The 22864-nt window shown below is 60.5% G+C and overlaps 3 protein-coding genes across 3 annotated transcripts in view; 2 read left to right on the forward strand and 1 right to left on the reverse strand.

The window, feature by feature from the left end:
* SUV39H1 (suppressor of variegation 3-9 homolog 1) overlaps positions 1-5390 on the forward strand; it is a 7745-nt gene extending 2355 nt beyond the window's left edge. Inside the window, exons 4-7 of the mRNA XM_041411623.1 lie at positions 1-502; positions 1225-1371; positions 4105-4234; positions 5216-5390. The exon at positions 1-502 is cut by the window's left edge and continues 15 nt beyond it. Of these exons, the coding sequence (XP_041267557.1) occupies positions 1-502; positions 1225-1371; positions 4105-4234; positions 5216-5355 (919 nt within the window). The 3' untranslated portion in view covers positions 5356-5390. The remainder of the gene's footprint in view (positions 503-1224; positions 1372-4104; positions 4235-5215) is intronic.
* Positions 5391-7192: 1802 nt separating this feature from the next.
* Positions 7193-16657, reverse strand: WDR13 (WD repeat domain 13). Its single transcript, XM_041411617.1, has 12 exons — positions 16528-16657; positions 16373-16440; positions 15357-15527; positions 15106-15144; positions 14961-14999; positions 14770-14841; positions 12872-12999; positions 10632-10939; positions 9436-9669; positions 9315-9370; positions 8865-8998; positions 7193-7459 (listed from the first exon to the last, which is right to left on the reverse strand). The coding sequence occupies exons 2-12, from the start codon at positions 16411-16413 to the stop codon at positions 7275-7277; spliced, it is 1407 nt and encodes a 468-aa protein (XP_041267551.1). The 5' UTR covers positions 16414-16440; positions 16528-16657; the 3' UTR covers positions 7193-7274.
* A 248-nt stretch (positions 16658-16905) lies between these two features.
* On the forward strand, positions 16906-22837 carry TAFAZZIN (tafazzin, phospholipid-lysophospholipid transacylase). Its single transcript, XM_041411619.1, has 5 exons — positions 16906-17355; positions 18819-18902; positions 19942-19961; positions 20158-20235; positions 22465-22837. Exons 1-5 carry the CDS (start codon positions 17241-17243, stop codon positions 22552-22554), a joined length of 387 nt encoding a protein of 128 aa, XP_041267553.1. The 5' UTR covers positions 16906-17240; the 3' UTR covers positions 22555-22837.
* The last annotated feature ends 27 nt before the right edge of the window (positions 22838-22864 follow it).

Genomic DNA, 22864 nt, shown 5'->3' on the forward strand with positions numbered 1-22864 from the left:
CGCCCGCGCCGTGTCCTACCTGGCGCAGAAGGCGGAGCAGCGGCGGGCGCTGCGGCGCTGGGAGCGCCACCTGAACCGCACGCGCAGCCACCGCGGCCGCATCGCCGTGGAGAACGAGGTGGACCTGCACGGGCCGCCCCGCGACTTCGTCTACGTCAACGAGTACAAGGTGGGCGCGGGCGTGGCGCTGACCCCCGTGGCGGCCGGCTGCGAGTGCCGGGACTGCCTGGCCGAGGCCACGCTGGCCGGGGGCTGCTGCCCGGGCGCCTCGCGCAACAGGTTCGCCTACAACGAGGCCGGGCAGGTGCGCATCCGGGCGGGGCTGCCCATCTACGAGTGCAACTCGCGCTGCCGCTGCGGCGCCGAGTGCCCCAACCGCGTGGTGCAGCGCGGCATCCGCTACGACCTGTGCATCTTCCGCACCGGCGACGGGCGCGGCTGGGGCGTGCGCACGCTGCAGCGCATCCGCAAGAACTCCTTCGTCATGGAGTACGTGGGCGAGGTGAGTGCCGCAGATGTGGGACAGGTGTGTGTGACACAGTACAGGTGTGTGTGACAGGGCGTGCGCACGCTGCAGCGCATCCGCAAGAACTCCTTCGTCATGGAGTACGTGGGCGAGGTGAGTGCCGCAGATGTGGGACAGGTGTGTGTGACACAGTACAGGTGTGTGTGACAGGTATGACAGCACAGGTGTGACAGGTGTGACACAGCACAGGTGTGTGTGACAATACAGGTGTGTGTGACAGTACAGGTGTGTGTGACAGGTATGACAGCACAGGTGTGACAGGTATGAAACAGTACAGGTGTGTGTGACTCAGCACAGGTATGTGTGACAGTACAGGTGTGTGTGACAGGTATGACGCAGCACAGGTGTGACAGGTATGACACAGTACAGGGGTGTGTGTGACACAGCACAGGTATGTGTGACAGTACAGGTGTGTGTGACAGGGGTGACACAGTACAGGTGTGTGTGTGACAGGGCGTGCGCACGCTGCAGCGCATCCGCAAGAACTCCTTCGTCATGGAGTACGTGGGCGAGGTGAGTGCCGCAGGTGTGTGTGACAGGTGTGATACAGGTGTGGGACAGGTGTATGTCAGGTGTGGTGCAGGTGTGACATGGTTCGGGTGTGCCCCAGGTGTGATGTGGTGCAGGTGTGAGGCAGTACAGGGGTGTGGGGTGATTCAGGTGTGCCCAGGTGTGTGACAGGTGTGTCCCTGTCCCAGATCATCACCTCGGAGGAGGCGGAGCGCCGGGGACAGGTGTACGACCGCCAGGGCGCCACGTACCTGTTCGACCTGGACTACGTGGAGGACGTGTACACCGTGGACGCCGCCCACTACGGCAACATCTCGCACTTCGTCAACCACAGCGTGAGTGCGGCTTACCTGGGCTCAGGTGGGGCTTACCTGGGCTCAGGGGTGGGTTTACCTGGACTCAGGAGTGGGATTACCTGGACTCAGGGGTGGGTTTACCTGGACTCAGGAGTGGGATTACCTGGACTCAGGGGTGGGTTTACCTGGACTCAGGAGTGGGATTACCTGGACTCAGGGGTGGGTTTACCTGGACTCAGGAGTGGGATTACCTGGGCTCAGGTGTGGGTTTACCTGGACACAGGTGTTGTTTATTTGGACACAGGTGTGGGTTTACCTGGGCTCAGGTGTGGTTTACTTGGACATGGCTCAGGTGTGGGTTTACCTGCCCACAGCTGGGCCTTTACCTGTGCAGAGGTGTGGCCTTAGCTACCTTGTGGGTGGAGCTTTCATCACCTTTTCCCTCAGCTGTGGGTGGGGCTCACCTGGGGGGGTGGGGCTTACCTGCAAGGTGTGGCTCACCTGTTGGGGTGGGTCAGGAGCTGTGGGTGGGGCTCACCTGGGGGGGTGGGGCTTACCTGCAAGGTGTGGCTCCCCTGTTGGGGTGGGTCAGGAGCTGTGGGTGGGGCTCGTACGTGGGCGAGGTGAGTGCCGCAGGTGTGATACAGGTGTGTGTGACACAGTACAGGTGTGACTGACACAGCACAGGTGTGTGTGACACAGTACAGGTGTGACACAGTACAGGTGTGTGTGACAGGTGTGACAATGCACAGGTGTGTGTGTGACAGGTATGACACAGTACAGGTGTGTGTGACAGTACAGGTGTGTGTGACAGGTGTGACACAGTACAGGTGTGTGTGACAGGTATGACACAGCACAGGTGTGTGTGACAGCACAGGTGTGTGTGACAGTACAGGTGTGTGTGACAGGTATGACAGCACAGGTGTGACAGGTATGACACAGTACAGGTGTGTGTGACACAGCACAGGTGTGTGTGACAGTACAGGTGTGTGTGACAGGTATGACGCAGCACAGGTGTGACACGTATGACACAGTACAGGGGTGTGTGTGACACAGCACAGGTATGTGTGACAGTACAGGTGTGTGTGACAGGGGTGATACAGTACAGGTGTGTGTGTGACAGGGCGTGCACACGCTGCAGCGCATCCGCAAGAACTCCTTCGTCATGGAGTACGTGGGCGAGGTGAGTGCCGCAGGTGTGTGTGACAGGTGTGATACAGGTGTGGGACAGGTGTATGTCAGGTGTGGTGCAGGTGTGACATGGTTCGGGTGTGCCCCAGGTGTGATGTGGTGCAGGTGTGAGGCAGTACAGGGGTGTGGGGTGATTCAGGTGTGCCCCAGGTGTGTGACAGGTGTGTCCCTGTCCCAGATCATCACCTCGGAGGAGGCGGAGCGCCGGGGACAGGTGTACGACCGCCAGGGCGCCACGTACCTGTTCGACCTGGACTACGTGGAGGACGTGTACACCGTGGACGCCGCCCACTACGGCAACATCTCGCACTTCGTCAACCACAGCGTGAGTGCGGCTTACCTGGGCTCAGGTGGGGCTTACCTGGGCTCAGGGGTGGGTTTACCTGGACTCAGGAGTGGGATTACCTGGACTCAGGGGTGGGTTTACCTGGGCTCAGGTGTGGGTTTAACTGGACTCAGGAGTGGGTTTACCTGGGCTCAGGGGTGGGTTTACCTGAACTCAGGAGTGGGATTACCTGGGCTCAGGTGTGGGTTTACCTGGACACAGGTGTTGTTTATTTGGACACAGGTGTGGGTTTACCTGGGCTCAGGTGTGGTTTACCTGGACACAGATGTGGTTTATCTGGGCTCAGGTGTGGTTTACTTGGACATGGCTCAGGTGTGGGTTTACCTGCCCACAGCTGGGCCTTTACCTGTGCAGAGGTGTGGCCTTAGCTACCTTGTGGGTGGAGCTTTCATCACCTTTTCCCTCAGCTGTGGGTGGGGCTCACCTGGGGGGGTGGGGCTTACCTGCAAGGTGTGGCTCACCTGTTGGGGTGGGTCAGGAGCTGTGGGTGGGGCTCACCTGGGGGGGTGGGGCTTACCTGCAAGGTGTGGCTCACCTGTTGGGGTGGGTCAGGAGCTGTGGGTGGGGCTCACCTGGGGGGGTGGGGCTTACCTGCAAGGTGTGGCTCACCTGTTGGGGTGGGTCAGGAGCTGTGGGTGGGGCTCACCTGGGGGGGTGGGGCTTACCTGCAAGGTGTGGCTCACCTGTTGGGGTGGGTCAGGAGCTGTGGGTGGGGCTCACCTGGGGGGGTGGGGCTTACCTGCAAGGTGTGGCTCACCTGTTGGGGTGGGTCAGGAGCTGTGGGTGGGGCTCACCTGGGGGGGTGGGGCTTACCTGCAAGGTGTGGCTCACCTGTTGGGGTGGGTCAGGAGCTGTGGGTGGGGCTCACCTGGGGGGGTGGGGCTTACCTGCAAGGTGTGGCTCACCTGTTGGGGTGGGTCAGGAGCTGTGGGTGGGGCTCACCTGGGGGGGTGGGGCTTACCTGCAAGGTGTGGCTCACCTGTTGGGGTGGGTCAGGAGCTGTGGGTGGGGCTCACCTGGGGGGGTGGGGCTTACCTGCAAGGTGTGGCTCACCTGTTGGGGTGGGTCAGGAGCTGTGGGTGGGGCTCACCTGGGGGGGTGGGGCTTACCTGCAAGGTGTGGCTCACCTGTTGGGGTGGGTCGGGAGCTGTGGGGGGGGCTCACCTGGGGGGGTGACTCACTTGGGGGGGCGGGGCTCACCTGCCAGGTGTGTCTCACCTGGGGGGGCGGGGCAGTGTGACCCCAACCTGCAGGTGTACAACGTGTTCATCGAGAACCTGGACCAGCGCCTGCCCCGCATCGCCCTGTTCGCCACCAGGCCCATCCGGGCCGGCGAGGAGCTCACCTTCGACTACAACATGCACGGTACCTGCCACACCTGGCACACACCTGTACTTGTCACACACCTGTCACCTGTCCCTGTCACACACCTGTACCTGTCACACACCTGTACCTGTCCCACACTTGTCACCTGTACCTGTCACACACCTGTCACCTGTCCTTGTCCCACACCTCTCACACCTGTACCTGTCACAGACCTATACCTGTCATACCTGTACCTGTCACACACCTGTCCCTGCCCCCAGACCCATCTGGGCAGGGGAGGAGCTCACCTTTGACTACAACATGCATGGTACCTGCTGCACACTTGTCCCTGTCACACACCTGTCACACCTGTCCCTGTCACACACCTGTACCTGTTACACACCTGTACCTGCCACACCCATCCCTATCACACCTGTACCTATCACACCTGTCCCTGTCACCCACCTGTACCTGCCACACACCTGTCCCTGTTACACCTGTACCTGTTACACCTGTCCCTGTCACACACCTATTTTGCACATACCCCCTTCCCCTCAGCCCACCCTGCACTGTGAGGTCCGTGTCACACCTGGGGGGGGGTCAGTGTCACACCTGGGAGGTCAGAGCCGCACCTGGGGGGGGTCAGTGTCACACCTGGGGGGGTCAGTGTCACACCTGGAGGTGTCAGGGTCACACCTGGGGGACCTGGGAGCTCCTGGCCACACCTGGGGGAGGTGCAGGCCGTACCTGGGGGTTTCCTGACCATATCTGGGGGTGTCAGAGCCACACCTGGGGGGTTCCTGGGCACACCTGGGGGGTTCCTGGCCACACCTGGGTGGGTCCTGGGCACACCTGGGGGGTTCCTGAGCACACCTGGGTGGGTCCTGGGCACACCTGGGGGGTTCCTGGCCACACCTGGGTGGGTCCTGGCCACACCTGGGGGGTTCCTGGCCACACCTGGGTGGGTCCTGGGCACACCTGGGGGGTTCCTGGGCACACCTGGCAGTTCCCAGGTGTTGCTGAGCCCACCTTTCCCCGCAGTGGACCCCGTGGACGCCGAGAGCACCCGCATGGACTCCAACTTCGGGCTGGTGGGGGGGTCCCTGGGGGGCTCCCCCCGCGCCCGCGGCCGCATCGAGTGCAAGTGCGGGGCGGCCTCGTGCCGCAAGTTCCTGTTCTGAAACACCTGGGCCACACCTGGGCCACACCCACCGCACACCTGGCCACGCCTCCACTGCCGCCCGCAGCGCCCGGGGGGGGGTTGGGGTGAATTTGGGGAGGGGTCCCGGGTTATTCTGGGCCATTTTTGGGCCATTTTTGGGGTGATTTGGGCGGTTTTGGGTGGGTTTCGGGTGGGTTTGGGGGGCTCCAGGTGGGGTTTTGGGGGGCTCCAGGTGAGCTGGGGGTGCCACACGATGACAACACCTGTGGAGTTCTTCTAAGGCCGTGCTGGGGGAGTTTTGGGGGTGTCTACGTGGGTTTTTTTGGGGCGGGGGTCTCAGGGGGTCTTAGAGTGGTTTCAGGGGGAATTTTAGGGGTCCAGGTAGGTTTTAGAGAGTCCAGGTGTGTTTTGGGGGTCCAGGTGGTTTTTGGGGGGGTTCCGGGGAGATTATCATGTGGGGAAAGGTTTTGGGGGATTCTGAGGGGTTTTCGGATCCAGGTGTGTTTTGGGGGGGCTCCAGGTAGTTTTTGGGGTGGTCCGGGGGGGTTTGGGGATGTTTTGGGGGGGGTCTGCGGATTTTGGGGAGGGTCTGAAGGGTTTTGGGGTCACACGGCGCCGCCAAACCTCACGAACCAGACTGGGTGGATCGAGGGGAATTTTGGGGGAGTTTTGGGATATTTGGGGAGGAGTGCAGGGAAGATTTTGGGGCCATTTTCAGGAAGATTTTGGGAAGGATTTTGGGGGTTTTGGGCAGCATTTCGTGGCATTTTGGGCAGGATTTTGGGAGGTTTTGGGAAGGATTTTGGGGTGTTTCAGGCAGGATTTTGAGGTATTTTGGGCAGCATTTTGGGGCATTCTGGGCAGGATTTTGGGATGTTTCAGACAGGATTTTGGGGTGTTCTGCAAAGAATTTTGGGCAGGATTTTGGGGTGTTTCAGGCAGGATTTTGGGGTGTTTCGGGCAGGATTTTGAAGTGTTTTGGGCAGGATTTTGGGGTGTTTTTGGAGGGATTCTGAGGTGTTTTGGTGCCGCACGCCGCTCTCAAAACTCGCCGCACTCCGAGGCCACACGAGGCATTCCAGGGAGGTTTTTGGGGTACTCTGGGGGTATTTCCAGGCAGACTTTGGGTTCTCCGCGGGGGTTTCGGGGCGCCTCAGGCGTGCTGGCGGCGCCACACGATGACGGGGTGGGTTTTGGGGGTCCGGGGGGTTTTTGGGGGGGTTCCGGGGAGGGTTTTCGGTTCCAGGTGGTTTTGGGGGATTCTGAGGGGTTTTCGGATCCAGGTGTGTTTTGGGGGGGCTCCAGGTAGTTTTTGGGGTGGTCCGGGGGGGTTTGGGGATGTTTTGGGGGGGGTCTGCGGATTTTGGGGAGGGTCTGAAGGGTTTTGGGGTCACACGGCGCCGCCAAACCTCACGAACCAGACTGGGTGGATCGAGGGGAATTTTGGGGGAGTTTTGGGATATTTGGGGAGGAGTGCAGGGAAGATTTTGGGGCCATTTTCAGGAAGATTTTGGGAAGGATTTTGGGGGTTTTGGGCAGCATTTCGTGGCATTTTGGGCAGGATTTTGGGAGGTTTTGGGAAGGATTTTGGGGTGTTTCAGGCAGGATTTTGAGGTATTTTGGGCAGCATTTTGGGGCATTCTGGGCAGGATTTTGGGATGTTTCAGACAGGATTTTGGGGTGTTCTGCAAAGAATTTTGGGCAGGATTTTGGGGTGTTTCAGGCAGGATTTTGGGGTGTTTCGGGCAGGATTTTGAAGTGTTTTGGGCAGGATTTTGGGGTGTTTTTGGAGGGATTCTGAGGTGTTTTGGTGCCGCACGCCGCTCTCAAAACTCGCCGCACTCCGAGGCCACACGAGGCATTCCAGGGAGGTTTTTGGGGTACTCTGGGGGTATTTCCAGGCAGACTTTGGGTTCTCCGCGGGGGTTTCGGGGCGCCTCAGGCGTGCTGGCGGCGCCACACGATGACGGTGCCGGCGGCGTCCCCCGAGGCCAGCAGGGACTCGTCGCAGTTGAAGGCCACGGCCAGCACGGCGGCCCCGTGGCCCTGCAGCGTGTTCACCGTGGCGCGCGCCGCGCGGCCCACGTCGAAAAAGTGCACGGAGGCGTCCTCGCTGCCCGTCACTGTGGGGACACGGGGACATCAGGGGCATTGGGGACAGGAGTCAGGGATGTGATTCCACTGAGCCCCTCGCTGCCCGTCACTGTGGGGACACGGGGACATTGGGGACATCAGGGACAGGGCTGGGCAATGTCATCCCATTGAAGGGATGTTGGGGACATCAGGGACACAAGGGACAGGGGTGAGGGATGGCACCCAACTGCCCTCCTTGCTGCCCGTCACTGATGGGGACATCGGGGACAGGAATCAGGGATGTGATTCCACTGACCCCCTTGTTGCCCATCACTGTGGGGACACGGGGGCATTGGGGACATCGGGGACATCAGGGGCATTGGGGACAGGAGTCAGGGATGTGATCCCACTGACCCCCTCGCTGCCCGTCACTGTGGGGACACGGGGACATCAGGGACAGGGCTGGGCAATGTGATCCCATTGAAGGGATGTTGGGGACATCAGGGACATGAGGGACAGGGGTGAGGGATGGCACCCAGCAGTTCTCCTCACTGCCCGTCACTGTGGGGACATGGGGACATCAGGGACAGGAGTCAGGGATGTGATCCCACTGAGCCCCTCACTGCCTGTCACTGTGGGGACACGGGGACATTGGGGACATCAGGGACACTGGGGACATGGGGACAGCAGGGATGGCACTCAACTGCCCTCCTCGCTGCCTGTCACTGGGGGGACACGGGGACATTGAGGACATCAGGGGCATTGGGGACAGGGGTGAGGGATGGCACCCAACTGCCGTCCTCACTGCCTGTCACTGTGGGGACATCAGGGACACTGGGGACAGGAATCAGGGATGTGATCCCACTGAGCCCCTCACTGCCTGTCACTGTGGGGACATCAGGGACACTGGGGACAGGAATCAGGGATGTGATCCCACTGAGCCCCTCACTGCCTGTCACTGTGGGGACACGGGGACATTGGGGACATCAGGGACAGGGATAAGGGATGGCACCCAACCGCCCCCTCACTGCCCGTCACTGAAGGGACGCTGGGGACACTGGGGACACTGGGGACAGGCTCAGGGCTGTGATTTTGGTGCCCCCCTCGCTGCCTGGCTCTGCTGGGGACAACAAGGACAGCTGTGGCCCCACTGCCCTCTCTGCTGCCCGTCACTGCCTGGGGACACCGGGGACGCGGCTGGGCGGTGGCGGCTGTCCCTGCGCCCACCCCAGTCCCCTCCCAGTCCATCCCAGTCCCTCCCAGTTTGTCCCAGCCCACCCCAGTCTATTCCCAGTTTGTCCCAGTCCCTCCCAGTCCATTCCCAGTCTGTCCCAGTCCATTCCCAGTTTGTCCCAGTCCCTCCCAGTCCATTCCCAGTTTGTCCCAGTCCCTCCCAGTCCATTCCCAGTTTGTCCCAGTCCCTCCCAGGCCATTCCCAGTGCTCCCAGTGCTCACCCACGCAGGCTCCCTGCCGGAAGGACATCAGGGGGCAGAAGCAGCTCCTCAGGGGCTGCTCCCGGTGCCGCGTGGGGAAACTGCGCCGGAGCCGCAGCCCCGGGGCCCCCGAGCCCCCCTCGTCCTCCACCACCCTGGGCAGGGGGAAACGGGGTCAGAAACACCCAAAAAGCACAAAAAAACTTTCTCTAAAATCCCCCTGAGCCCCCCTCCTCATCCACCACTCTGGGGAGGGGAAAAAAGGGGTCACAAATACCCAAAAATCACCCCAAAAACCGTCCTAGCCCCCCCCACGGCAGAAAAGCAGCAGACGGTCGGGGCAGGCATTGGCCAGCAGGGACAGGTCCGGGTTACCCCACACCCTCCACTCCCCCATAGCCCCCTGAAGGATTCCCCATGTCCCCAAGGACCCCCCCATGTCCCCAGTGTCCCCAAGGCCCCCCCCCATACCGGAAGAGCAGCAGGTGCTCGGGGCACCCCTCCCAGTGGCCCACAGCAGTGCCAGGCTCAGAGAGGACACGAACTCCCCGTTGTCCTTCCGGCCTCTCCCAGGTGTCCCCAAATCCCCTCCCAGTCCATCCCAGTGCCCTCCCAGTCCGTCCCAGTCCCTCCCAGTCCCCGTACCGGTGCCGGGGTCGCACAGGAACGAGGACACGGAGCCCCGGTCGTCCCCGGCCCAGAGGACGCGCCCGGGGGCGTCGAAGCAGAGGGCGAGGACCCGGCCGGGGAGGCGCCCGGTGCCCCCCCGAGCCGCCTTCCCCGTGGAGATGTTCACCACCCGCACCATGTGCCGGGCACTGCCCACCTGGGGGGCACGGGGGGGTCACCTGGGGGGGCATAGAGCCCCCTAAACCCACCCTGAGACCCCCAAACCCACTCTGAGACCCCCCCAAACCCACCCTGAGACCCCCAAAATCCCTAAAATCCCCCCCGAGCCACATTCCGGGTGGAGATGTTCACCGCATGGACCATGCGCCAGGCACTGCCCATCTGGGGGGCAAAAAGGGGCTGGGGGGGTGCCCTGGGGCCCCCTAAAACCACCCTGAGACTCCCAAACCCACCCTGAGACCCCCAAAATTCCCCCAAAACCCCCCCGAGCTGCCTTCCCCATGGAGATGTTTGCCACCCGCACCACGGTCAGGTTTGGAGGGATGCTCGGGGGTCTCTCAGGGCTGCGGGGTTCTGGGGTGGCTTTGGGGTGTTTTGGGATGGTTTTGGGGTGTTTTGGGATGGTTTGGGGTGTTTTTCGGGGTATTTTGAGATGGTTTGGGGTGTTTTAGAGTTTCTCTCACCACAGATTACTGTTCAGCAGCTGGAAGGCGCAGCACAGCAGGCCAGGGTTGGGTTTGGGGGGGTGTTTGGGGGTCTCAGGGGGGTCTCCCAGCACTGGGATGTTTTGGGGTATTTTGGGATGATTTTAGGGTATTTTGGGGATTCCCTCACCACAGTCAGGTTGTTGTTGAGCGGCTGCAAGGCGCAGCACAGCAGTGTGGGGTCAGGTTTGAGGGGGTGATTGGGGGTCCCAGGAGGGGCTCTCAGGGCTGTGACATTTCAGGGTGTTTTTTGGGGTATTTTGGGATGATTTTAGGTTATTTTGGGGATTCCCTCACCACAGTCAGGTTGTTGTTGAGCGGCTGCAAGGCGCAGCACAGCAGTGTGGGGTCAGGTTTGAGGGGGTGATTGGGGGTCCCAGGAGGGGCTCTCAGGGCTGTGACATTTCAGGGTGTTTTTTGGGATGATTTCAGGGTATTTTGGGGGTTCCCTCACCACGGTCAGGTTGTTGTTGAGCGGCTGGAAGGCGCAGCACAGCAGCGCGGCCCCGTCGGGGTCGGGCACGCGGCGGATGCAGCGCCCGTCCGCGGGGTCCCAGAGGCGCAGGGTCCCGTCCAGCGAGGCGGACACCAGCACGTCGTTGGACAGCGACCAGGCGAAGTCCGAGACGCCGGCGCCGTGGCCGCGGAGCCGCCGCAGCACGGCCGGGGGCCCGGGGGCCAGGCGGCACACGGACAGCGTCCCGTCCAGAGAGCAGCAGGCCAGCAGGTGCCGCTCGTCGTGGGCAAACTGCCCCTTCCGCACTGGGGGGGGAGAGGGGGGCAGGGGAGACCCCCCAGAACAGAGGGATCAGCCCCAGAGCCAGGGGAAACCCCTGAACCCATCCAGCACGTGCTGCTCGTGAAGGGCAAACTGCACCTTCCGCACTGGGGGGGGAGAGGGGGGCAGGGGAGACCCCCCAGAACAGAGGGATCAGCCCCAGAGCCAGGGGAAACACCTGAACCCATCCAGCACGTGCTGCTCGTGAAGGGCAAACTGCACCTTCTGCATGGGGAGGGGGAAAGGTGAGACCCCTCCCCAAAATTATACAGGGTTAGGAACCCCCCCAAAACAGAGGGATCAGCCCCAGAGCCAGGGGAAACACCTGAACCCATCCAGCACGTGCTGCTCGTGAAGGGCAAACTGCACCTTCTGCATGGGGAGGGGGAAAGGTGAGACCCCTCCCCAAAATTATACAGGGTTAGGAACCCCCCCAAAACAGAGGGATCAGCCCCAGAGCCAGGGGAAACACCTGAACCCATCCAGCACGTGCCGCTCGTCGTGGGCAAACTGCACCTTCCGCACTGGGGGGGGAGAGGGGGGCGGGTGAGACCCCTCCCCAAAATTATACAGAACTAGGAACCCCCCCCGAGGCAGGGGAGACCCCCCAGAACAGAGGGATCAGCCCCAGAGCCAGGGGAAACACCTGAACCCATCCAGCACATGCTGCTCGTCATGGGCAAACTGCACCTTCCGCACTGGGGGGGCAGAGGGGGGCGGGTGAGACCCCTCCCCAAAATTATACAGGGTTAGGAACACCCCCAAACAGAGGGATCAGCCCCAGAGCCAGGGGAAACACCTGAACCCATCCAGCACGTGCTGCTCGTGAAGGGCAAACTGCACCTTCTGCATGGGGAGGGGGAAAGGTGAGACCCCTCCCCAAAATTATACAGGGTTAGGAACCCCCCCAAAACAGAGGGATCAGCCCCAGAGCCAGGGGAGCCCCCCAACCCATCCAGCAGGTGCTGTTCATTGGGAGCAAACTGCACCTTCCACACTGGGGGGGAAAAAGGGGGACAAGTGAGACCCCTCCCCAAAATTATACAGAGAGGGGAACCCCCCCAGAACAGAGCCATCTCCCCCGGAACCAGGGAGAACCCCCAGACCCATCCAGCACATGCTGCTCGTCATGGGCAAACTGCACCTTCCGCACTGGGGGGGCAGAGGGGGGCGGGTGAGACCCCTCCCCAAAATTATACAGAGAGGGGAACCCCCCCAGAACAGAGCCATCTCCCCCGGAACCAGGGAGAACCCCCAGACCCATCCAGCACATGCTGCTCGTCATGGGCAAACTGCACCTTCCGCACTGGGGGGGGAGAGGGGGGCGGGTGAGACCCCTCCCCAAAATTATACAGAGAGGGGAACCCCCCCAGAACAGAGCCATCTCCCCCGGAACCAGGGAGAACCCCCAGACCCATCCAGCACGTGCTGCTCGTCATGGGCAAACTGCACCTTCCGCACTGGGGGGGGAGAGGGGGGCGGGTGAGACCCCTCCCCAAAATCCCACAGAGGGGGGACCCCCCCAGACCCCCCTGGAGACCCATCCATCCCCACAGGTGATGTCCCTGCAGACCCCTCCCCACCCCTTCCTATCAGAACCACCTCCTCCCACCCCCTGAGGGCCCCCCCAGGTGACACCTGAGACCCCTCAGCCCCCCCCGGGTTACCTGTGCTGTCTCCAGGTGAGACCCCCAGACCCTCATCTAATCAAGATCGGAAGCACCTAACACCCTCCAGACCCCTCTCAGACAACACCTGAGACCCCCCAGAACCCTCCCAGATGACACCTGAGACCCTCCAGACCCCTCCCAGATGACACCTGAGACCCCCCAGACCCTTCAGATGACATCTGAGACCCCCCAGACCCCCCCAGGGGACCCCTGAGCCCCCCAGGGGACCCCTGAGCCCCCCGGTACCTGCGCTGTCCAGGTGCTGGTCGAACACGTGGAACACCCCCGCGAAGGCGTAGTTCTCGCTCAGGGTGGTGTCCCCGGCCATGGCCCGGCTGGCCTCGGCCAGGGGGGTGGGGACCACCCCGGGGGGGCTGCGGGAGAGGGGGGGCACAGCGTGAGACCCCCTCCGCAAATCGATCTGAACCCCACCAAGACCCCCAGAGCCCAACCCGGCACCCCCCGGTGCCCTGCAATGGTTTAGTCCAGGGGGGATGGGGATCCTCATGGGGGGGAGGGGGAGGGACAGGTGAGAGACAGGTGAGAGACAGGTGAGGAACAGGTGAGGGACAGGTGAGATAGGGGAGATAGGTGAGACAGGGGAGAAACAGGGGAGGGACAGGTAAAAAATGGGGTTAATTCCACCCAAAACCAGAGAAATTCCACCCAAAAAACCAAATCCAGGTGTGCGGAACTGCAGCAGCTGCAGTGTGCGGTACACAGCACACCTGCACAGGTGAGACAGGGGAGACAGGTGAGAGACAAGTGAGATAGGGGAGGGACAGGTAAAAAATGGGGTTAATTCCACCCAAAACCAGACCCAGGTGTGCAGAACTGCGGCAGCTGCGGCGTGCGCTACGCCGCGTACCTGCGGGACAGGTGAGACAGGGGAGAGAGAGACGGGAGACAGGTAAAAGACAGGTAAAAAATGGGGTTAATTCCACCCAAAACCAGAGAAATTCCACCCAAAAGTTTGCTCAGGTGTGTGGAACTGCGGCAGCTGCGGCGTGCGCTACGCTGCGTACCTGGGACAGGTGAGACAGGGGAGACAGGTGAGAGACAGGTGAGGGACAGGGGAGACAGGGAGATACGGGAGAAACAGCTGAGGAACAGGTAAAAAATTGGGTTAATTCTACTCAAAACCAGAGAAATTCCACCCAAAAATGGGCCCAGGCGTGCGGAACTGGGAGACAGGTAAAAGATGGGGTTAATTCCACCCAAAACCAGACCCAGGTGTGCGGAACTGCGGCAGCTGCGGCGTACACAGCACACCTGCACAGGTGAGGCAGGGGAGACAGGTGAGACAAGTGAGACAGGTAAGAAACAGGTAAAAAATGGGGTTAATTCCACCCAAAACCAGACCCAGGTGTGCAGAACTGCGGCAGCTGCGGCGTGCGCTACGCCGCGTACCTGCGGGACAGGTGAGACAGGGGAGAGAGAGACGGGAGACAGGTAAAAGACAGGTAAAAAATGGGGTTAATTCCACCCAAAACCAGACCCAGGTGTGCAGAACTGCGGCAGCTGCGGCGTGCGCTACGCCGCGTACCTGCGGGACAGGTGAGACAGGGGAGAGAGAGACGGGAGACAGGTAAAAGACAGGTAAAAAATGGGGTTAATTCCACCCAAAACCAGACCCAGGTGTGCAGAACTGCGGCAGCTGCGGCGTGCGCTACGCCGCGTACCTGCGGGACAGGTGAGACAGGGGAGAGAGAGACGGGAGACAGGTAAAAGACAGGTAAAAAATGGGGTTAATTCCACCCAAAACCAGACCCAGGTGTGCAGAACTGCGGCAGCTGCGGCGTGCGCTACGCCGCGTACCTGCGGGACAGGTGAGACAGGGGAGAGAGAGACGGGAGACAGGTAAAAGACAGGTAAAAAATGGGGTTAATTCCACCCAAAAACGAGTCTAGGTATGCGGAACTGCGGTGTGCGGTACACCGCGTACCTGCACAGGTGAGAAACAGGTGAGGGACAGGTGAGGGACATGTGAGGGACACGTGAGAAATGGGGTTAGTTCTACCCAAAACCAGAGAAATTCCACCCAAAAATGGGCCCAGGCGTGCGGAACTGCGGCAGCTGTGGTGTGCTGTACACTGTGCACCTGGGACAGGTGAGAGACAGGTGAGGAATGGGTTCAATTCTACCTAAAACCAGAGAAATTCCACCCAAAAATGGGCCCAGGCGTGCGGAACTGCAGCGTGCGGTACGCCGCGTACCTGCACAGGTGAGAAACAGGTGAGGGACAGGTGAAAACCAGCTGAGGGACGTGTGAGGGACACGTGAGAAATGGGGTTAGTTCTACCCAAAACCAGAAAAATTCCACCCAAAAATAGACCCAGGCGTGCGGAACTGCAGCGTGCGGTACGCCGCGTACCTGCACAGGTGAGAAACAGGTGAGACAGGTGAGAAACATGTGAGGGACAGGTGAGAAATGGGGTTAATTCGACTCGAAAGCAGAAAAATTCCACCAAAAAACGGGCCCAGGGGTGTGGAACCGCGGCGTGCGGTACGCCACGCACCTGCCAGACAGGTGGGACACAGGTGAGGTACAGGTGAGGTACAGGTGAGAAATGGGATTAATTTCACACAAAACCAGAGAAATTCTACCCAAAACCAGAGAAATTCCACCCAAAAATGGGCTCAGGTGTGCGGCACTGCGGCAGCTGTGGTGTGCTGTACACTGTGCACCTGGGACAGGTGAGAGACAGGTGAGGAATGGGTTCAATTCTACCTAAAACCAGAGAAATTCCACCCAAAAATGGGCTCAGGTGTGCAGAACTGCGGCAGCTGCGGCGTGCGGTACACAGCACACCTGCACAGGTGAGGCAGGGGAGACAGGTAAGAAACAGGTAAAAAAACGAATCCAGGTATGCGGAACTGCGGCGTGCGGTACGCCGCGTACCTGCACAGGTGAGAAACAGGTGAGACAGGTGAGAAACATGTGAGGGACAGGTGAGAAATGGGGTTAATTCGACTCGAAAGCAGAAAAATTCCACCAAAAAACGGGCCCAGGGGTGTGGAACCGCGGCGTGCGGTACGCCACGCACCTGCCAGACAGGTGGGACACAGGTGAGGTACAGGTGAGGTACAGGTGAGAAATGGGATTAATTTCACACAAAACCAGAGAAATTCTACCCAAAACCAGAGAAATTCCACCCAAAACCAGACCCAGGCGCGCAGAACTGCGGCGTGCGGTACACACGTGAGACAGGGGAGGGACAGGTGAGACAGGTGAGATACCAGTGAAGGGCAGGTGAGAAATGGAGTTAATTCTACCCAAAACCAGAGAAATTCCACTCAAAAATGGGCCCGGGGTTGCAGAATTGGGGCACCTGTAGGGTGCGGTATGCAGCACACCTGGGGCAGGTGAGACACAGGTGAGGTACAGGTAAGAGGCAGGTGAGGAATAGGCTTAATTCTACACAAAACCAGAGAAATTCCACCCAAAAACGGACCCAGGGATGCGGAACTGGGGCCCCTGTGGGGTGTGGTATGCAGCGCACCTGGGACAGGGGAGACACAGGTGAGAAACGCCGTTAATTCTTACCCAAAACCGGAGAAATTCCACCCAAAAATGAGCCCAGGTGTGACAATTCCACCCCAAAACCGGCCCAGGTGTCACAATCCCCAAAAAGATGCCCCAAGTACCCAAACCCTCCAAAATTCCGCACCCAGGTAGGAGCATCCCCCCCTCATTAAACCCCCCAGGTATCCAAAATCCCGCCCAAAAAATCCCCCCGAGCTCACCGCGCGTCCACGGCGAGCACCTGCTGCCACACGGCGGCCATGGCGGCCGCGGCCGCCGCGGGGGGACCCTGCCGAGGGAACAACGGCGTGAGCTGAGGGGAAAAATGCGGGGAAAAGGGGGAAAAAGGGAAAAAAAGGCACCGGGGCGGCTCTACCTGCGCGTCCCGCTCCACCTCCGCCTCAGGAGCTCCGCGGGGCCGGGGCTGGGCCGGGGGAGCGGGGCTGGGCCTGGCCGGAAGTTGCCGCGGCGCCGCCTCACGCCCAAATGGCGGTGCGAGTCGTCCTGGAGACGGGGGGCGGTGGGAGGGGGCGTGGTCTTCGAGGTGATTGGCTGGTTTTGGTAAATGGGGCGTGGCTTTTGGGAGCTTCTGTAATTCCCGCCTTCCAGGAGCGCACGCTGATTGGGTGATCGTAGAAAAGGGGCGTAGCGACCGCGTCTCTTTATTGTTACGGCATTCCCAGAGCGCCCCCGGATTGGCTGCTCCGCCCAGCGCCTCTTGTCTGCCCCGGGTCCTCCCGCCCGCCGGGTTTGCGACAACACCGCGGGCGCTTTACGGCAGCGGGCCGGGGGTCCAGGGAGGGTCCCGAGGGAGTTTTAAGGGGACCCCGAGGGGGTCCCGGTGCCTCCGAGGCGTCTCCGTGAACACCGAATTTCCCCCCGCGCCCTCCTTTGTGCCGCGCCACGGCGCTACTCGGAGCGCGCCTCTCTTGACGGCGGGCTGTACGACAGTCTGAGGGGCGTCCGGCGCGCTTTACGGCAGCGCGGCCGGGGCAGCGCGGCCGAGGGGGATTTTGGGGGGTCCCGGGGGGGTTTTGGGGGGTCGCGGAGGGTCCCGGGGGGGGCCGGGGGCCGGTGCCCCCCCCGAGGATGCCGCTGGCCGTGCAGTGGCCGTTCCCCCCGGAGCCGTCGCGGCGCTGGGCCCTGGCGAGCCGCGTGGTCACGGGCCTGGTGGGCACCTACAGCTGCGTGTGGACCCGTGAGTGACCCCCACCCCAAAGCTGGGGAGACCCCCCCAAAATCCTGGTTATGAGGGGGAAGCCCCCCAAAATCCCGGTTCTGAGGGGAAAACCCCCCCCAAAATCCCGGTTCTGAGGAGAGACCCCCCCCCAAATCCCGGTTATGACTTCAGACCCTCCCCAAATTCCTCCTCCAACCCCTTTAGGACCCCCTGGGGAACCCCCAGCCCTTCTGGGACCCCCTGAGAACCCCCCAAAAACCCTCCAGACTCCCCTGGGACCCCCCAAAACCTTCCAGACCCTCCCCAAAACTCCCCAAATTCCTCCTCCAACCCCTTGGGACCCCGGGTCCTGGGAGTATCCCAGGGAATTCTGGGGATGTCCTGGGGGGTTTCAGGATGTCCCTGGGGAGGATTTTGGGGCAGTTTTGGGGGTCCCAGAGAGTTTGGGGTGTCCTTGGATGTTTCGGGGTGTTTATGGGGAGGGGCCCTGTGGTGTTTTTGGAGTGGTTTTGGGGTGACTCAGGCTAATTTTGGGGTGTCCCTGAGGCTGGTTTGGGGTTGTTTTTGGGGTGTCCCAGGGGTGCTTTGGGGCTGATTTTGGGGTGTCCCCGCGATGTTTTTGGGGTGTCCCAGGGGTATTTTTGAAGTGGCTTTGGGCTGGTTTTGGGGTGTTCCTCAGGCTGTTTTGGGCTCGTTTTGGGGTGTCCCAGGGCTGGTTTTGGGGTGTTCCTCAGGGGTATTTTTAGGATGGTTTTGGGGATGCTTTTGGGGTGTCCCAGGGCTGGTTTTGGGGTGTTCCTCAGGCTGTTTTGGGCTGTTTTTGGGGGTCTTTGGGCTATTTTGCGGGGGGTCTTCGGGGGTGTTTTTGGGGGGTGTTTTTGGGGTGTCCCTGGGGTTGTTTTGGGGTATCCCAGGGGTATTTTTGGGCTGATTTTGGGCTGGTTTTGTGCTGTTTGTCCCGGGGCTGTTTTTGGGGTGTCCCGGGGCTGTTTTTGGGGTGTCCCGGGGCGGTTCGGGGGTCCCGGCGCCCCCTCCCCACATTTCCCCCCCCAGGAAGGGCACTGTGTACCCGTGTGCCGCAGTGACTGGGGGGACTGGGGAGGAACTGGGGGGGACTGGGAATGGGACTGGGAGCACTGGGATGAAACTGGAAACACTGGGACAGGGACTGGGAATGGACTGGGGGGGACTGGGAGCACTGGGAGGGGACTGGAGGGGACTGGGAGGGACTGGGACAAACTGGGAGGGACTGGGCTGTTTCTGATCTGTACTGGGGGGTAACTGGGGGGCACTGGGTCATTCCCAGTCCATACTGGGAGGGTCCCAGTCCATACTGGGAGGGTCCTAGTCCATACTGGGAGGGCCGGGGTTGCTCTGGGTTGCTCCCAGTCCGTACTGGGAGGGTCCCAGTCCATACTGGGAGGGCCGGGGTTGCTCTGGGTTGCTCCCAGTCCGTACTGGGAGGGTCCCAGTTTGAACTGGTGCCGCAGGGGACGGCGTTTACCAGCGGGGCATGGATTTTATACTGGAAAAACTCAACCAGGGAGACTGGGTGCACGTGTTCCCCGAGGGTACTGGGAGCACTGGGAGCACTGGGAGGGGTCCCTGGAGGGGATTTTGGGGGTCCTGGGGGGAGTTTGGGGGTCCCTGGGAAGATTTTAGGGTCTCTGGGTAGAATTTTGGGGGTCCTTGGGGGGAAGTGGTTTGGGGTGGAAATTTGGGGGATTTGGGGGCGACTCGGGGAGTTTGGGGTAAAAATTTGGGAAGGGTTAGGGTGGAAGCTGGGGAATTTGGGGAAATTTGGGTGAAAATTTGGGGGTTTGGGGTGGAAATTTGGGGAAATTTTGGTGAAAATTTGGAGGTTTGGGGTGGAAATTTGGGGGATTTGGGGGCGACTCGGGGAGTTTGGGGTAAAAATTTGGGAAGGGTTAGGGTGGAAGCTGGGGAATTTGGGGAAATTTGGGTGAAAATTTGGGGGTTTGGGGTGGAAATTTGGGGAAATTTTGGTGAAAATTTGGAGGTTTGGGGTGGAAATTTGGGGGATTTGGGGGCGACTCGGGGAGTTTGGGGTAAAAATTTGGGAAGGGTTAGGGTGGAAGCTGGGGAATTTGGGGTCTCTTTGGGGATTTTTTGGGGGTTTTTGGGGTTTCTTTGGGGATTTTTTGGGGGTCTTTTGGGGGGTTTTTGGGGTCTCTTTGGGGATTTTTTGGGGGTTTTTGGGGTTTCTTTGGGGATTTTTTGGGGGTCTTTTGGGGGGTTTTTGGGGTCTCTTTGGGGATTTTTCGGGGGTTTTTGGGGTCTCTTGAGAGGATTTTTGGGATCTCTGGGGTCATTTGGGGCTTTCCTGGGGTTTCTGGGAGGATTTTTGGGGTCTCTGAGGAGGTTTTGGGGTCTCTGAGATGATTTTTGGGGTCTCTGGGGTCATTTGGGAGGGTTTTGGGGGGCTTCTGGGAGACTTCTAGGGTCTCTGAGAGGATTTTGGGGTCTCTGGGGGACACTTGGGGGTCTCTGAGGGGATTTTGGGGTTTCTGGGAGGATTTTTGGGGTCTCTGGGGGGATTTGGGATCTCTGAGGGGGTTTTGGGGGTCTCTTGGGGGGTTTCTGGAGAAGTTTTTGGGGTTCTCTTGGCGGTTTTTGGGGTTTCTGGGAGGATTTTTGGCATCTCTGTTTTGGGTCTCTGGGATTTTTGGGGGGTCTCTGGGGGGATTTTTTGGCATCTCTCCGGGATTTCGGGCTATCTGAGGAGGTTTGGGGGGGTCTCTGTGAGGGTTTTTTGGGGGTCTCAGGGTGGATTTTGGGGTCTCACTGACCCCGTTCCCCCCCCAGCACATCACGGTGGTCGTGGGGCGCCCCTTCAGTGCCCGGCCTCTCCTGGAGCGGCTGCGCAGCGAGGGGACCCCCACGGTGGGTGAGGGTGGGACCCCCCTTCTGGGGGGCTGGGACCCCCCCTTTTGGGGGGCTGGGACCCCCACGGTGGGTGAGGGTGGGACCCCCACATTTGGGGGGCTGGGACCCCCTTTTGGGGGGCTGGGACCCCCACGGTGGGTGAGGGTGGGACCCCCCTTTTGGGGGGCTGGGACCCCCACAGTGGGTGAGGGTGGGGCCCCCCTTCTGGGGGGCTGGGACCCCCACGGTGGGTGAGGGTGGGACCCCCCTTCTGGGGGGCTGGGACCCCCTTTTGGGGGGCTGGGACCCCCACGGTGGGTGAGGGTGGGAACCCCCTTCTGGGGGGCTGGGACCCCCACATCTGGGGGGTTCTGACCCCAGGATTTGGGGGGTTTGTCCCACAAATTTGGGGGGTTCTGACCCCGGGATTTGGGGGGTTTGTCCCAGAAATTTGGGGGGTTTGTCCCAGGGATTTGGGGGGTTCTGACCCCAGGATTTGGGGGGTTTGTCCCAGAAATTTGGGGGGTTTGTCCCAGGATTTGGGGGGTTTGTCCCAGGGATTTGGGGGGTTCTGACCCCAGGATTTGGGGGGTTCTGACCCCAGGATTTGGGGGGTTTGTCCCAGAAATTTGGGGGGTTCTGACCCTGGGATTTGGGGGGTTTGTCCCAGAAATTTGGGGGGTTCTGACCCCGGGATTTGGGGGTTCTGACCCTGAGACTTGGGGGTTCTGACCCTGAGATTTTGGGGGTTCTGACCCCAGGATTTAGGGTTTGACCCAGAAATTTGGGGAGCTCTGACCCAGAAATCCGCAGGGATTGTAACTCATGAATTTGGGCTTTGGCCCATTCGTTTGGGAATATAAATTTGGGATTTCATTAACAGATTTGGGGGTCTGACCCAGATTTGGGGGGCTCGTAACCCACAGATTTGAGCTTTGTCCCGTAAATTTGGGAGGGGTTTCCCCATGAACTTGGGGTTGCCCTATAGATCTACAGGTCTCTTTCCCAGCCCCATAAATCCCGGGATTCAGCCCTATAAACCCCAGGATCCCACCCCACAGATCCCAGGATCCCAGCCCCACAGATCCCCAGGTCCCACCCCACAGATCCTGGGATTCTAATCCCATAAATCCACAGATCCCAGCCCCATAAATCCCGGGATTCAGCCCTATAAACCCCAGGATCCCAGACCCATAAATTTCTGGGTCCCAGCCCCAGAGATGCCCAGATCCCAGACCTATAAATCCCGGGATCCCAGCCCCACAGATCCCTGGATCCCAACCCCACAGATCCCGGGATCCTAATCCCATAAATCCATAGACCCCAGCCCCATAAATCCCTGAATTCAGCCCTATAAATCCCTGGATCCCAGTCCCAGAGATCTCCAGATCCCATTCCACAGATCCCTGGATCCCAACCCCATAAATTTCTGGATCCCAGCCCACAGATCCCTGGATTCAGCCCTATAAATCCCGGGATCTCACCCCACAGATCCCGGGATCCCAGCCCCACAGATCCCAGGATCCTAATCCCATAAATCCATAGACCCCAGCCCCATAAATCCCTGGATACCAGCCCCATAAATTTCTGGGTCCCAGCCTCAGAGATGCCCAGATCCCAACCCCATAAATCCCTGGATCCCAGCCCACAGATCCCTGGATTCAGCCCTATAAATCCCGGGATCTCACCCCACAGATCCCCAGGTCCCACCCCACAGATCCTGGGATTCTAATCCCATAAATCCACAGATCCCAGCCCCAAAAATCCCTGGATTCAGCCCTATAAATCCCGGGATCCCACCCCACAAATCCCGGGATCCCAGCCCCACAGATGCCTGGATCCCAACCCCACAGATCCCGGGATCCTAATCCCATAAATCCATAGACCCCAGCCCCATAAATCCCTGAATTCAGCCCTATAAATCCCTGGATCCCAGTCCCAGAGATCTCCAGATCCCATTCCACAGATCCCTGGATCCCAACCCCACAGATCCCGGGATCCTAATCCCATAAATCCATAGACCCCAGAGATCCCCAGATCCCAGCCGCATAAATCCCGGGATCCCACCCCACAAATCCCGGGATCCCAGCCCCAGAGATCCCAGGATCCCAGCCCCACAGATCCTGGGATCCCAGCCCCATAAATCGCTGGATTCCAGCCCCATAACTCTGTGGATCCCACCCCACAGATCCCAGGATCCCACCCCACAGATCCCAGCCCCACAGCTCGGGCTCTCTCTCCCCACAGGTGGAGCTCCGCAAGGCCCTGACCGATTTTGTCCAGCGGGAATTCGAGGCTCTGCGGGGCCACGCCCGGACCCTGCACCCCACCCCATAACTGGGGGTCCCCCTGCCCCACAACTGGGGGGTTTTGCCCCAAAACTGGGGCTTCTGCCCCATAATTTGGGGTTGTGCCCCACAACTCCGGGTTGTGCCCCATAGCAAGGCCCTCCTGCCCCATAAAAGGGGATTTTACCCCATAATTTGGGGGTCTTATCTAATAATTGGGGGTTCTGCCCCATAGCAGGGGTCCCTGGTGGACTCCCTGCCCCATAGGGGGGTCCTGCCCCCTTCTGAGCCCCCCAACTGTGCACGGTGCCAATAAAAGAAGGTGGAACCTCGGGGGTCTCTGGGGCATTTTGGGGTCC

The sequence above is a fragment of the Onychostruthus taczanowskii genome, unplaced genomic scaffold (genome assembly GCF_017590055.1).
Source record: "Onychostruthus taczanowskii isolate IOZ18803 unplaced genomic scaffold, ASM1759005v1 scaffold360, whole genome shotgun sequence".
NCBI lineage: Eukaryota > Metazoa > Chordata > Aves > Passeriformes > Passeridae > Onychostruthus > Onychostruthus taczanowskii.